Genomic DNA, 16,067 nt, shown 5'->3' on the forward strand with positions numbered 1-16,067 from the left:
GCTCCAGCCCTGGTAACATCCTGGTGAACCTCCTCTGCACCCTCTCTAACGCGATCACATCTTTCCTGTAGTGTGGCGACCAGAACTGCACACAGTATTCCAGCTGTGGCCTAACCAGTGTTTTATACAGCTCCATCATAACCTCCTTGCTCTTATATTCTATGCCTCGGCTAATGAAGGCAAGTATCCCATATGCCTTTTTTACCACCTTATCCACCTGTTCCGCCGCCTTCAGGGATCTGTGTACCTGCACACCCAGATCCCTCTGACCCTCCGTCTTGCCTAGGGTCTTACCATTCATTGTGTATTCCCTTGCCTTGTTAGACCCCCCAAAGTGCATCACCTCGCACTTTTCCGGGTTAAATTCCATTTGCCACTGTTCCGCCCATCTGACCAACCCATCTATATCGTTCTGCAGACTGAGGCTACCCTCCTCGCTATTTACCACCCTACCAATTTTAGTATCATCCGCGAATTTACTGATCATACCCTTTACATTCATATCCAAGTCATTAATGTAGACCACAAACAGCAAGGGACCCAGCACCGATCCCTGTGGTACCCCACTGGCCACAGGTTTCCAGTCACAAAAACAACCTTCGACCATCACCCTCTGCCTTCTGCCACTAAGCCAGTTTTGTATCCAATGTGCCAAGGCACCCTGGATTCCATGGGCTCTTACCTTCTTGACCAGTCTCCTGTGCGGGACTTTATCGAAGGCCTTACTGAAATCCATGTATACCACATCCACTGCGTTACCCTCATCCACACACCTAGTCACCCCCTCAAAAAATTCAATCAAATTTGTGAGGGCTGCATGGTGGAATAGTTATGTGAATGTGAGCATAGAGAGAGAGGGAATGGGTAAGGGTGCATGGATGTGACTGTGAAGTGGGATGTGGAGGAAGTGATTGCTGAAGCTGAGTGCTGTTGGGGAACGGCAATGGGGATCAGGTTGAGGGTGATGGAAACTTCATACTTACTTTTCCTGTACGGTGAAGGTCATGGAAGTGCTTCCTGCACTGCATCCAGGTCCGACGGGTGACTCCCTGAGAGTTGACCTCTGCAGCCACCTCCATCCAGGCAGCCCTGGTCTCTTTGGGAGGCCTCTTCCTCCCTGAGCTAGGGAAGAGGACCTCCCTGTGGGCCCTAACCCCATCCACCAATGTCTGCAATGAGGTCTCGTCAAATTTGGCGGCAGCTCGGCCTCTGCCGCTGGCAGCAGCTGGTGCAGGCTCCTGTGCCATTCTGTCCAACTGGTTGGGAAGCCTGCAGAGGTTGAGAAGCTTGCTGGAGACTTTAAAAGCACCACGAATGATGACATCATAATGTGGGGCTTTCTGACTGGAATTGGACACTTAGCAAGGGTGCCCACACGCTGGAAATTAATTGGCCAATTGAGGGAAAATTGCATGCAGCTGGCTGACCCATTTAGATTCAAGTCGGAACCCGACATTCGGGGAACCCGACAATTCCCCGCACCTTCGGGAAAATCGGGGCCTTAGTCTGTGCATTTCTGCAGTACCTTGGGTATTGGGAACAGAAACAGGATATACAGAACTTTCTGTCTGCAGGAAAAAGAAACAAGCCTTCAGCTTCCAAGCACATGCCTCCCACCCTGATCAGAGTGCAGAAACAAGAAGTTGATGGTTTTAGAATAGGTCTATTTTCAGGCAGCCCCATACCTCAGCGATCTCTTAAACTACCTGTGTGTAAATCTTTCATTCATGTAGATGGACTACGAGATGACTGATGGGATTCAGTCTTATAATGTCCATCCAAGCACCCATTAATGATTTGGACTTAGGGGTACAGGGCACAATTTCAAAATTTGCAGATGACACGAAACTTGGAAGTGTAGTAAACAATGAGGAAGATAGTAATAGCAAGAGGACACAGACAGGCTAGTGGAATGGGCGGACACATGGCAGATGAAATTCAATGCAGAAAAGTGTGAGGGGATACATTTTGGTAGGAAGACTGAGGAGAAACAATACAAGCTAAATGGTACAATTTTAAAGGGGGTGCAAGAACAGGGAAATCTGGGGTGTTTGTGCACAAATCGTTGAAGAGCATATGGGATCCTGGGCTTTGTAAACAGAGCCATAGAGCACAAAAGCCAGGAGGTTATGCGAAAACTATATAAAACACTAGTTCAGCCCCAGCTGGAGTATTGTGTCCAATTCTGGGCACCGCACTTTAGGAAGGACGTGAAGGCTTTGGAGAGGGTACAGAAGAGATTTACTAGAATGGTCCCAGGGATGGGGAATTACAGTTACGTGGATAGACTGGAGAAGCTGGGGTTGTTTTCCTTAGAGTAGAGAAGACTAAAAGGAGATTTGATAAGAGGTGTTTAAATTCATGAAGGGTTTAGAAAAAGTAAATAAACAGAAAATATTTCCAATGGCTGATGGGTCAATAATCAGAGGGCACAGATTTAAGGTGATTGGTAAAAGAACCAGAGGCGACATGAGGGAAAAGTTTTTTATGCAACGAGTGGTTAGGATTTGGAATGCTCTGCCTGATAGGGTGGTGGATACAGATTCAACAGCAGCTTTCAAAAGGGAATTGGATAAATACTTGAAGGAGAAAAAATTGCAGGGATATAGGGAAAGTGCGGGGGAGTGGGACTAGCTGGATTGCTCTTCGAAAGACTCACTGGGCCAAATGGCCTCTTTCTGTGCTGTACTACTCTATGATTCTAAGCTGAAGGCTGAGTCAAGAGTGGCACTCCGTGACTAGACACCTGCTTATTAGTTGTTCTGCATCTTGGTAGGGTACACGAAAATGAGGCTACCCTTCTTTGGTCATGTCACGCAGTACTGATACTTGAGCTAGCCATTGAAAATGTTGCAGTTGATGGGCTATGTAACCTGTGCTGTAGGCTTTTTCCTTGTACCTGCTTCTACTGGAGATATACCTGAAGAGGAATGCCTATAGATAAGGCCATTGGTCTGTGGTTTCACACAGCAAAATAGATCGAATCACAAGAAGTAACCCCCAAAATACTGGTAATAATTTCAAAACCCTATGTAATAAGAAAGGAATATGACCGATTCAATCACAAAACCAGTAACTATTTATTTCCTTGAGCTTCCTCACTGACTATCTGAGCTGGATAGGACAAGGGGAACCCTGCAATGTTAGCCACTGTCTGAACAGATATACTTGATGGGCTGCCGATTACAGTTGGGGATTAAGCATCAGAAAGACGGCTGCTGTGATTAGCCCAAGTACCTGAAAATGAGCATCAGCATTTAGGGTTAGGGTTAGGGTTAGCCACAATACATAATACCTCCTTTGGAGAAAACATGAGGTCCCCAAATTTGAATCTGCCTAATGACAAAGGTCCTACAAACTGTACCCCTGAAATGAAAGAATTTGCACAGGCCCAAACAGAGGCTGTGGCCAACAATGAGCCCAGAGTGCAACAACAACAATTTGCCTTTAACATAGTAAAACGTCCCACAGCGCTTCACAAGAGCGTTCAGACAAAATTTGACACCGAGCCACATAAAGAGATATTAGGACAGGTGACCAAATGCTTGGCCAAAGAGGTAGGTTTTAAGGGGCGCCTGAGAGATGGAGGTGGAGAGGTTTATGGAAGGAATTCCAGAGCTTAGGGCAGAGACAACTGAAGGTACAGCCACCAATGGAGGGGTGAAGGAAATCGGGAATACACAAGAGGTCAGAATTGGAGGAACGCAGAGTTCTCAGAGAGTTGTACAGCTGGAGGAGGTATCAGAGATAGGGAGGGGCGAGGCCATGGAGGGATTTGAACACAAGGATGAGAATTTTAAATTTGAGACGTTAATGGACCGGGAGCCAATGTAGGTCAGTGAGCACAGGGGTGATGGGTGAACGGGATGGGTATGAATCACAAATGTGGATGAGCTGATGTTTACGAATGGTGGAAGATGGGAGGCCAGTCAGGAGTGCATTGGAATAGTCGAGTTTGGAGTTAACGTAAGCATGAATGAAGGTTTCAGCAGCAGATAAGCTGAGGCCAGGTGAAGACGAGCAATATTACGAAGTTGGATGTAGGCCACCTTGTAAGCGGAATAGGATGCCAAGGTTGCAAAAACATAGTTGAGCCTCAGATAATGGCCAGAGAGGAGAATCTTCCGTGTACCAGTACTTATCACAGAACCAGAGTCTACCGGCCCAAACTTTCCTTCCTGGGCATCTCGAAGGAGATCTGTCACAAAGCAATGCAACCTACTGTAGCCTAACCTGAAAACAACTTCTACCACTGGGACAGCTCTTCCTATGGATGTGAAGGTCACTACTGCATTAAACTATTACGCTACCCAATTCTTCCAATCCAGCACTGGGACCATATGCCAAATCAATATGTTGGCTGTCCACAGATGCAACAAGCAAGTGACAGAGGCCCTATTTGCAAGGCGAAACCCACACATCATCTTCCCTATGGAAAGAAGGCACTAGTTTATAAGGTACAAAACTTTTCCCAGATGCAAGGTTCCTAAGAAGGTAGAGCATTGTAGAAGGCACCCGTGTAATGTACAGACCACTGAGCCTCGTCACCATCCTCCCGACAGGCATACTGCACTGTTGTCCTCTGGTGACTGTGCCCTGGTGTTCCAAACACGACAACTGTTGTTAAACCCATCCACGTGGTAGTGTGACCACTTTGTCAGGCATCAGTCAGGGGCATTGGGTACTGTGTTGCTCTGTCACCTGCCCACACACTTGGTTTTGTGCCTCCGCATGGGGTTTTCTTTCACTTCATTTTTTTGTCTAGTGCTTCTTCTCCCCCGTACCCTCACTACAGCCTTGGCAAAGGATGACCAAATATTTAAAATCCTTTAATTAAACCTTTACAACATCTGAAATAATATTTTCCCTCATATTCAACTATTTAAACTTTAAGTGGCAACAACCCTTTAAGTTTGAGCTACTAGCCAGCTTTTGTGCACTTCATTATCCAAGCTGTCAGTGCAAGACCAAAGCTGTGCTGGGAGCTCGTGCCCATTATTCAGACTCTGCAAATTGCACACAGTTTGCTGCACCTTTGCTTAGCTACACCCTGGCAGCCAAAAATACCAGGCACAGATATTTTTTTAATGGGATCACAAAATTGGGGTTTTTGAGTAAAGTAACATAATGGCCTAAAAAGAGCAAAATTTGAATGCCAAGAGCTTAGTGTTGCAAAGGGCGCATGATTGAAACAGCTAGCAGAAATCAATTAAAGCACAAACTGCGCTTGCCCTTCCTTCGAGATGCTAGAAGTTGCAGTGCCTGGTTCTAAAAGTCAGGAACCTGTGATGGTAGGAACAGAGAACCTTTCGAAGCGGGGAGGAAAGCTGAACTGGTTCACCGAGCTCCTCCAGAATGTGAAGGGCACAGGATGACAAACTGTTGTGTCCGTCACTCCGACTGGGATGGGGGTGGGGTCAGAGGGAGACGGGCCTAGCTGAGTTATGGCCATATAAAAACATGAATGGCAAATGGATGAGGGTATGCAATATTGTCAATTTACATTTTTTTTTTAAAAGACACATCGCTGCTTTGTATTAAATCCCTGATGTACAGTGCTTGATTTTATAAACAATATTTAACATTACAAAAAGGAACACAAAGAATAGAATGTTTCCATGCCAACCTTAAACACAAAACATAAAGTAATGCATATAGGAGTTAAATTTGCGTCTTTAGCCTTCCTGGTGTGTGAAGCTCTGTACCAGGAATGCTGAAATCAAACATTTCTACATGTGGTTGCACTGTGTGATGCTCAACAAATGTGTTAGCATGTTTGTTTGAAATTCCTCGGCCCCTTATTTTAGTTACAGTGGCCTTCATTAAAATAGAGGAGAAAGGAATTCTCATGGAAACACATTAATGTGTTAGTTTGAATATCACACAGCAGTTTCAACCCATGACCCTTTTGCCAATTACTATTTAATTCTTCTTAAACAAGTAGCTCTCTACTATATTCAACATTTTCTTACCTCAGGACAAGCTGCAACATAACATCCTCACAGTTCAGATTGATAAGGGTTCTGAACAGGGCCAGAGATACGACACACAACTGTCAGAAGAATTTTAAAAATAATCAGGTTGTGATTGACACTACTTAACACTTTCAGAAACAAAAGTGGATGGTTTGTGACAAATATTGGCTAATTCTGAGAGAAAGCTTATGATTTTTTTAATGAAGTACAAGTGTATTCTCCATGACATTTCAGTTGCATATGTTACTATAGTTACTTCTCTTACTGCCTTTCTCGGCTTTTTCATGGAAATGGAGAATAATGAACAAAACATTGATTAGCCAGTTACCGTAAGCAATACCGTAAAATTCAGTGCATTGGTTGCAACCAGGGTTGGATTAACCCATTGAGAGCCCTATGCTATTAAGAATTTTGAAGCCCCAATCCTGGTATAAAATAAAAAGGTCACAACCCATTGCATAAGATATCAGCCTTGACTCAATGGTAACACTCTCGCCTCAGAGTCAAAAGGTCATGAAATCAATCCTCACTCCAGTGACTTGAGCACATCACCTAGGTTAACATTTTGATGCAGTATTCTCAGAACCCATGACATTATTTGAAGAGGAGCAGGGAAGTTCTCTCAGTGTCCTCCCCAACATTTATCCCTCAACCAACACAACTAAAACAGATTAACTGGTCATTTATCCCAGTGTCCAAAATTGGCTGCTGTGTTTCATAGGAACAAGAGTAGGCTATTCAGCCTCTCGAGCCTGTTCCGCCATTCAACGAGATCATGGCTGATCTGCGATCTAACTCCATATACCCGCCTTTGGCCCATATCCTTTAATACCTTTGGTTAACCTACAAAACAGTGACTACACTTCAAAAGTAATGTATTGGCTCTGAGCACTTTGGGACATTTTAAGGACATGCAAGGCACTATATAAATCCAAGTTCTTTCTATATGCTGATCTAACCACCCATGTGCATACAAAAACAAATAGGGATCAGAAATATGTCCAATATGTACCTGGCTGATCAATGAAATTTAGTAAACAGAAATAACAGACATGCAATATAAAAGTGGCATTCATGTAATCTAAAAGGCATTTAACCTGTCTTGTGTCCTACATGCTTGTTTCTCATTCTTGCCGAGTTTCAAAGCAGGACAGGATCTCTTCCCCCATATAATTTAGCACTATTAGACTATGCTAATTAATGGGGAGAAAACAATAGTGTGAATGCTTTATATTCAAAGAATTCCCTCATTTAATAGGAGAAAGAAATATACTTACGAACATTTTCCTTGAGTTAGGAGCATAGGAATTTGGCGCATTGAGCCTGCTCTGTTTTTTATTAGCCATGGAAGCTCTGTCAATTTTAGTCGCAATTTCTTACACTTTCTCCATATCCTAAATGCTATTACTTCCTAAGTAAGTACATCTCCCTTTTAAAAACCTCAATTGATTTTGCATCAATTACCTTCTTGGACAGTGGATTCCACTTTCTCATGTCCCTTTATGTGAAGAAGTTTTGTTTTTATTTGACTAAACTTGAGTTTTAAGATTATGGGCCGGAATGTTAATTATATTCAAGTGGAGTATAGCAATTGGGTGTTAATTGTATTCAGGTGGTGGGTATTAATTGGGGACACTTGTGCATATATATAGGAGTAGGCTGGGGAAGGGTTGCAAGCTGATTTTGGGGTGCGGGTGCAGGTGCAGGTGCAGGTGCAGGTGCAGGTGCAGGTGCACAGTGTGTCTCTGTAAATAAACACTTGTAATAAAGACTAGGCTTTATTGTTCTATCCTTCACCACCTGGCTATCTGACTTTCACACGGAATTTCCTTGGAGCCACTCCCGCACTGTCGCTGTAATTTCGCCAAAGTGCAGCGGAAACCCCATTTCCACACATAAATGGGGTTTCGCCACACTTCCACTAAAGTTCCGGTGAGGGAGCAGGAGCAGGAGCAGCTCCAAGAAAATCCCAAGCCAATGTTCCTCTGTTCTGGATTCCTCTACTGCCTCCTCCCTCCCCGGCAGGTAGCCAGCCAGGATTATTTAAATTAGGCTAATCCCATAAATTTCTCCAAGGACAGTAACAGCCAAATCAGACAGGTACAAAACCCAACCAATCAACTTTGCATATGATTTCCACCAAAGCAAAAACTTTGGGTTATTAAGTCCAATGTGAGTGAAATATACTCTGTTCCATTGACTTATTAATACGAATGTCAATGTCATGTTACTGCACAGGCCTGTTGTTCCATGGAATATTAAGATGTGTGAGTTCCTCATTCCCACACATCCCTTATTTTCAGACATAACAAATTTCTCCTTTGGTATTCCTAGCTCAACTGGATCCTGGGTTATTTGGGACTGGCACTGAAATACCTTCCTGAACTTCAGGGACAGAGAGAGCAATCATCACTTTTTTTTTTAATCCAAGGGTACATCAACGATACAAATCTATTCACAGTCCTTTACACAACATTTTGAAACGTGCTTTAGAAATAATAGGCCGACTCTCTACTTCATTTGTCAAACATGTCTAATATCCTACTACCAATTCCACAAAAAGAAAACGCTCCCAAGCCTATATTCCCAGCTCCTATGTAGTAGTGGCTGGTAACCTTTTTGACAGGTGAGATACAGCTATATATGTCTAACCAAGCCAGTGTGTTACCATGGCAATGACCGGGCCCTTCACACATGTGTAATGAGTTTGATTTCTTTGTCCATGGCTATCTTCCATTAAAAGAAGAAAGCAAGGCCAAGGAAAAGAGCAAGAGAGGAACCAGTAAATAGATGGGAGGAGATGGAGCCAATAATCACTTTGGTAAAGCCAGCTCTTTATTTCTAACTCGTTCTTCCTGATATGCAGATCGTCGATCTCCATCTCTCCCTCTAATCTCACAGTCCAGGCCTCTCTCTCCCTCTCCCACCCCCCAGCACTGGCTCTGAGCCGGCCACCACTCATCTAACAGCCCTTCTTGCTCGGCTCCATCTGCTCACCCGGGGCTCAAGCTGTTGCCGACAACAGCACTGACTCTCGCGCGCACACTAAAGTCCAGATCCAGACGAGCTGCCTCTGCTCCTATGGACAGGTTACTGAAATTTCACCCCACCAAATGTTGGTATGTATAAGAAGTGGAGACAAAGTTTATTAAGTACCAAATTCCTTCTACTAGACGCATCTCGCTTAGAGTTGCCAACCCTCCAGGATTGGCCTGGAGTCTCCAGGACACTGCTGCGAGCAACTCTGGAGAAAAATCATATGGGCATTAAAAATAATTGTGGGTTTGTTTTCGTTTTCTTTGAACACTTCTGTGTATTAGTGATAAAAAATATTGGAGATGGAAAGAAGACTGTTTGACTGACAGTCTAGAATCATCCAATTGGATAGCGAGTCTTTTTGCTTTCCAATTGGTGTGGGAAGGCAGTGTGATGTGAGGATAGATGTGTTGGGCACCCAATGGCGGGAGTGTGGGGGCGGGGCAGTCGGAGGCAGCTGGTCATTTGATGAAACCTCCAACAATACATTCAAAGAGAGTTGGCAACTCAAAACCAACTTCACAAAAATAACTGGGCAACAATCAACATGTAAGCTTGCCAATTTAAAGAGGGGTTAGTTTTCTAGATTTCTGAATGATGAGACCAACTATTGTTACATTTTTACATTAGATATTTTCTTTGGGTTTAACATCACAGATCGCTCCTTTAACAGAGAACCCCTGAGAACAGTTACTGTCTTTCAATATTTCACATTGTCACAGGGTTCCTTGTCTTTGGAAAGGCAGAAGAATAAACATCCTATTGAATCGTGGCTTAAGCGATAAATCACCAGACAGATTTATTTAATAGTAAGCGGATAAGTAAACTGTATTAAATACAAACAGTACATTTACAGTAAATACATAGAACTTACTAATCCTCCTCAGAACATTGAAAACAATAAGGGAGGGTCCCCTGCACTAACTCTCACTGTATACGGGCCCAGAAGCATGGTCTCTGACCAATATTATGTGACGGTTTGCTGTAGACCAATGCATGGAGTCCCTGGCCTGCCTCCCATTTTGATGGCTTCGGAATGACTGCAAGCTTGGTGCAAATCAGCCAGAGATAGAGCCTCAAACTTCCCCAAAGACAGACCAGAATAAAGAATTTAAAAATATATATATTTCTCATAATTACATTAGGTGGTCAGTGATTCATGGGATTCAAAATGGTGTTCTGACGTACAGCTGCCAATCATACATACACTTTAAAAAGATCCACAGGATACTTGTCTTTGAAATGAATGCTTGACTCCCTACCTACCAACAAACTATCCTGACCCACCCGATTGCTGCTGGAACAATTCAATAGTTACCCATTTAGAACAGTATTTTGGAAAGTTACAATTTACATATGTATAACAACACATCTGTTTCCTCAGCTGTTGTTCATTGAATAGGCTGGGCCATTTCTGTAAGTTTTACAATCGCACATATAAACCCTGGTTTTAACTAAGGGCACGAATTGAGCTGCCGGCCAGGCATGGGCAAGCCCACACATCATCAACAATATGAAGCCTGGGCAATTTTAACACTCGAGCCTCATTTCAATTTAAATGACGGGTTGTCCTCCCAATCGTGTCGGGAATCAGGCAACCCGCCTACACACCCTCCTCCCTCATAGCCCCACCCCTGCATCCCCACTACATTTTTCCGAGACCTCCCAAGAAGTTCTAATGAAGGAATTCAGGGCAAGGAGGGAAGTACAGTTTCCTGACAGCCACAGGAGCATCCCCAAGGCCACAATGAAGCAGGCCTGGACAGACGTGCCTGACAGGGTTAGAGCCACCAGCATCTGGGTTCAATGTAGAAAGCAAGAGTACATCTCTTCAGCTCTCCCCCGCTCTCAACAGGTGCTGACAATACTCCTTTCACCCCCCTACCCCACCACTCTCAACAATTCCCTCCCCTCCATCACATCCCTCCACAAGGACACATTGGAATAAGAAAGAGCGGTGTTACAAAAACACACTCACCTCTTCCTTTGCTCTCTTCCCACCACACACTAACACCATTCTCTTCTCACGTTAGGACTTGCACAATCACCAACTCCTCCCAGCACCCCTTCCTCACCACGTTCTGCACACCTGGCTTTACATTCATCACCTCCCCCATCCTCATTCCATCTTGCTTCTTCTCCAGCTCTCACCACATGCACTATCTGCACAAACCCTACAAATCTCCACTTAGCTTCTCACCAGTCACTCACTAACTCTCCTCCTCTCCTGGACAAGACAGCACATAATGTCAGGAAGAGGATCAAGATTGCGGGGAGGGGCGGGTGGGGGGAGAATGTCCAACATTATAGCTCTCACGCAAGCAGAGCAATTAGTCCTGGAGATCAGTGGCCCAGGCAGTGCCATGAGCATCGGGGAAGGTGAGTCAGGTGACTTCACTGAGCAGGGTGTCTGCCTACTACTGTTACCTTGCACGTGGTGAAATACTCAGCATCAGTGAGCAGCAGCCGGTACTTGTGGCAAGGCCAGCCCAGGAGGCAGCTCACTGCAGGGTGAGGTCCTCTCCCAGCTCTGCTGAGCGGGACAGAGGCAATGACTTCAGGATGAAAAGGAAACTGTTGGCCTCACACAAGCAGTTATACAAGGTATTGGATGGCCTTCCAAGGTGCTTCAGCACTATGGTTGAGAGTGTGGAGGAGTCTGCTTCCAGCCTGTGTGATGTAATCTCACATGGCAAAGAACTCTACAGTCTACCTTGGAGAGTGTGGCTGATTCCTCACAAAGGGAGTCAATGTTCACAGCCTTTGCAGCTTTGGAAGCTCAAACGAAAGAAACTCTGGGCTCAAACCTATGCTCCACCTTACAGAAGCAGGTGTCCACCTCGAAACAGATTGGTGGTGCAAATGGATAAGAGCTCTCAAGCAGTTACTCATCTTGTGCAGTCTGCTATCACACAGGGACTGGCAGTGCTGCGAAGGAAGGTACGTGTTGCGCTCTCTCAGGATGTCAGCATGCCTGCTTCTTCGCCACCCTCTCAACCAATACCAGCCATGGTAGAAGTTAGATGGCCAGACTGCCCCGGCAGCAACCGAGATGCAGCAGTCTGAAGCTGGGCCCTCACGGGTTCGAGCAACCAGAAGTTAGTGGCCACAAGCATCTCAAGAGTCCCAACACGAGGAATAGTAGCCTTCCATCTGCTTTGCTCAGGCCACTAGGGGAACACGGTGTAGGGGTAGTAGAGTTAGGGGCCTAGAAATTAGATAAGACCCGAAAACAGGCGCGGGCGTCGCGCAGCGCTATGTGCCCACACCCGTTCAAAGTGGTGCAGGCAGCACGTAAAATTCGTGCTGCCTGCTCATTATAATGATTGCAGTGCTGATCTCAGCGCTAAATGCGCTGCTGATTGGCTTAGCGCTGAACAGGGGGGGTCAATATCGGGTGCAGTCTAATAGCCAATAATGTTTAGCCTAGGCTCTCTGCGCTACTTAAAGGGGAAGTGCTTTGATGCACAAGCACCTCATTGTCATTGTGAACAGAACCATGGCCCAACAGCCAAGGGAAAGGGCAAGGAGATTTTCAGATGCAGCACTGGAGGCCTTGGTCCCGGGGATACAAAGATGCTGTCAGGTCCTCTACCTGCAAGGGGGCAGGAGGCCTTCAAAGCTGAACACCAGGAGGCTGCACACCAGAAGGCTGTGGGAGGATATCACATTGAAGCCGTCACTACGACAAGTGTTGTCCCCAGGACTTGGATCCAGCGCCGCAAAACATTTAATGACCTCACACGAGTAGTCAAGGTGAGTGAATGCATCATCAAATACCATATCCCACCATCTGCACCACTAGCCTCCCACACTGCTCAATGCACCACACCCCCATCACTCACCTACTAACAATCTCTAGCAATCACTACTCATACCTCACAATCATAGCTTCACCTCACCCTCACACACTTACCACTGCTACAATACTCACACCCACATCTCACACCTTGCACATACTGACAGCTATTCAACCATGGCAGGCACATCACCCAAACACATTGCACCACACTCACTGACACACATCACCCAAACACATTGCACCACACTCACTGACACACATCACCCAAACACATTGCACCACACTCACTGACACACTTCACCCAAACACATTGCACCACACTCACTGACACACTTCACCCAAACACATTGCACCACACTCACTGACACACATCACCCAAACTTCTTCTCCTTCTTAGGCAGTCCCTCGGAACTGAGGATGACTTGCTTCCACATTAAAAATGAGCTCGCAGGTGACTAATTAGTCCAATGCGGGACCTACAGTCTCTGTCACAGGTGGGGCAGACGGTGGTTGAAGGGGCGGGTGGGTGGGGTGCTTGGGTTGACGTGCGCTCCTTGCGCTTGGCTTGCGCTTGCTCCCAGTGAAGAGACTCGAGGTGTTCGGCGCCTTCCCGGATGCTTCTCCTCCACTTTGTGCGGTCTTGGGCCAGGGATTCCCAGGTGTTGGTGGGGATGTTGCACTTTTTCAAGGAGGCTTTGAGGGTGTCCTTGAAGCGTTTCCTCTGCCCACCTGGGGTTCTCTTGCCGTGCCGGAGCTCCAAGTAGAGCACTTGTTTTGGGAGTCTCGTATCGTGCATGTGGACAATGTGACCCATCCATCGGAGCTGATTGAGCGTGGTCAGCGCTTCGATGCTGGGGATGTTGGCCTGAGCAAGAACACTGACGTTGGTGCGCCTATCCTGCCAATGGATTTGCAGGATCTTGCGGAGGCAGCATTGGTGGTACCTCTCCAGTGCTTTGAGGTGCCTGCTGTACATGGTCCATGTCTCTGAGGCATACAGCAGGGTAGGTATCACTGCTGCCCTGTAGACCATGAGCTTAGTGCCGGGTTTGAGGTCCTGGTCTTCAAACACTCTCTTCCTCAGGCGACCGAAGACTGCACTGGCACACTGAAGGCGGTGTTGGACTTCGTCATCGACGTCTGCCCTTGTTGACAGTAGGATCCCAAGGTATGGAAAGTGGTCCACGTTGTCCAAGGCCTCGTCGTGGATTTTGATAATCGGGGGGCAGCACTGTGTGGCGGGGGCAGGTTGGTAGAGGACCTTTGTCTTACGGATGTTTAGTGTAAGGCCCATGCTCTCGTATGCTTCGGTGAAGGTGTTTACGATGGTTTGGAGTTCGGCCTCCGAGTGAGCGCAGACGCAAGCGGCGTCTGCATACTGTAATTCGACGACAGAGGATGGGACGACCTTGGATCTGGACTGGAGGCGACGGAGGTTGAACAGTTTCCCGTTTGTTCTGTAAATTAGCTCCACTCCAGTGAGGAGCTTACTGAGGGTGAGATGGAGCATTGCAGCAAGGAAGATTGAGACGAGCGTTGGTGCGATGACACAGCCTTGCTTGACCCCGGTTCGTACGTGAATTGGGTCTGTGGTGGAAGCATTGCACTACACTCACTGACACACATCACCCAAACACATTGCACCACACTCACTGACACACTTCACCCAAACACATTGCACCACACTCACTGACACACTTCACCCAAACACATTGCACCACACTCACTGACACACATCACCCAAACACATTGCACCACATTCACTGACACACATCACCCAAACACATTGCACCACACTCACTGACACACTTCACCCAAACACATTGCACCACACTCACTGACACACTTCACCCAAACACATTGCACCACACTCACTGACACACTTCACCCAAACACATTGCAGTCGATGGCGCCCTGCACCATGGGGAAGCCCACTATCCTGGCAAAGGCACATGCACATTCCTCCTGCCTCTCTCTGTTCAGAGAGAAGACAATGAAGTCCCTTCTCCTGGAGTACAGAGCCTCTGTGACCTCCTGGATGCAGCGATAGACGGCGAACTGGGAGATGTTAGCTATGTCGCCTGCTCCAGACTGGAAAGATCCGGTGGCAAAAAAATTGAGGGCCACTGGGAGAGCCATCATCACCCTGCTCTGAGGCTGCAGGCCTGGTTGCAGGAGGTAGTAGAGTACTGTGATCACCTTCTTGGTGAAGCAAAGCCTCCTAATACACTCGCCCAGGCTTAGGTGCAAGTAGGAGAAGTGCTCCCTAAAGACTCTAGGTGGGTAAAGCCTCCTGCTGAAAGCCCTCCTCCCCCTCCTCCTCCTGTCAGGGCAAGGCTGGTTCTGGACCCAAGTGCAGGCAGATGAGGCGAGAAGCAGGTATGCAGTCTTAAATAAAAGTACTTTACTAGAATCACACAGGTAAACAGTTACAAACATAGGAGCTCAAGACAAGCTACCACTAGGCAAACGGCTTGTCAAGACTGAGCACAGAGGGAAGAAACCACAGAACTTAAATACAAGCAAAAACAGGTGAAACCAATAAACCTGATAAAAGGCAGTTAAGTAATAAACACAGGAGAAACTAGTAACAATTAGCAAAGGGATAAAAACAAGTGAAGGTGCCATCTAGGGGTTACTGAGGGAACTAACCGGCACCCTCACAGGACCCCCTCCCCTAGGAACGGCTCCTGACGTTCCTCCTGGACGATCAGGGTGGCGACGGTGAAAATTCCTGATGAGTTCAGGATCCAAAATGTCCCGGGCCGGAACCCAGGAACGCTCTTCAGGACCATAACCCTCCCAGTCGACCAGGTATTGAATGCTCCTCCTAACCCTGCGACTATCAAGGAGGCGACGGACAGTGTAGGCTTGCTGACCGTCAATCATGCGGGGCAGGGGGGGAGGTCTGGAAGGAGGAACCAAGGGACTGGTAAGTACCGGCTTGAGGTGAGAGACATGGAACGTGGGATGTCTTGTTCTGGGCACAGACGGGACAAGCGGAGACAAAGGCCCGGGTGTCGGCTTCAATGGAGGGCCACCAGAACCTCCTCTTAAGGAACTCGAGAGTCCGACGGATCCCAGAATGACCAGTCAATCGAGAAGAGTGCCCCCATTGAAGGACCTGGGCGCGCACCTGACTGGGAACATAAAGGCTATGAGGAGGGCCTCGGTGTTCCAGCGGCTTTCCGCAGCGAGTGTGCAGAGCTCGATGGCGAAGTCGGCTACGCTGCAGTTGCCCTGGCGGAGATTCA

The 16,067-nt window shown here is 46.8% G+C and overlaps 1 protein-coding gene across 2 annotated transcripts in view; it reads right to left on the reverse strand.

Moving 5' to 3' along the window:
• Window positions 1–4,095: 4,095 nt before the first annotated feature.
• Window positions 4,096–16,067, reverse strand: part of fhip1aa (FHF complex subunit HOOK interacting protein 1Aa) — a 198,591-nt gene continuing 186,619 nt past the window's right edge. For both annotated transcript variants that reach the window (XM_086011686.1, XM_086011678.1), the window contains one exon: window positions 4,096–6,052. In XM_086011686.1, coding sequence (XP_085867812.1) covers window positions 5,969–6,052 — 84 coding nt within the window. In that variant the 3' untranslated portion in view covers window positions 4,096–5,968. The remainder of the gene's footprint in view (window positions 6,053–16,067) is intronic.

This window comes from Somniosus microcephalus, chromosome 2, assembly GCF_052327205.1.
Source record: "Somniosus microcephalus isolate GS21.2 chromosome 2, FLI_Smic_1.0, whole genome shotgun sequence".
Taxonomy (NCBI): domain Eukaryota; kingdom Metazoa; phylum Chordata; class Chondrichthyes; order Squaliformes; family Somniosidae; genus Somniosus; species Somniosus microcephalus.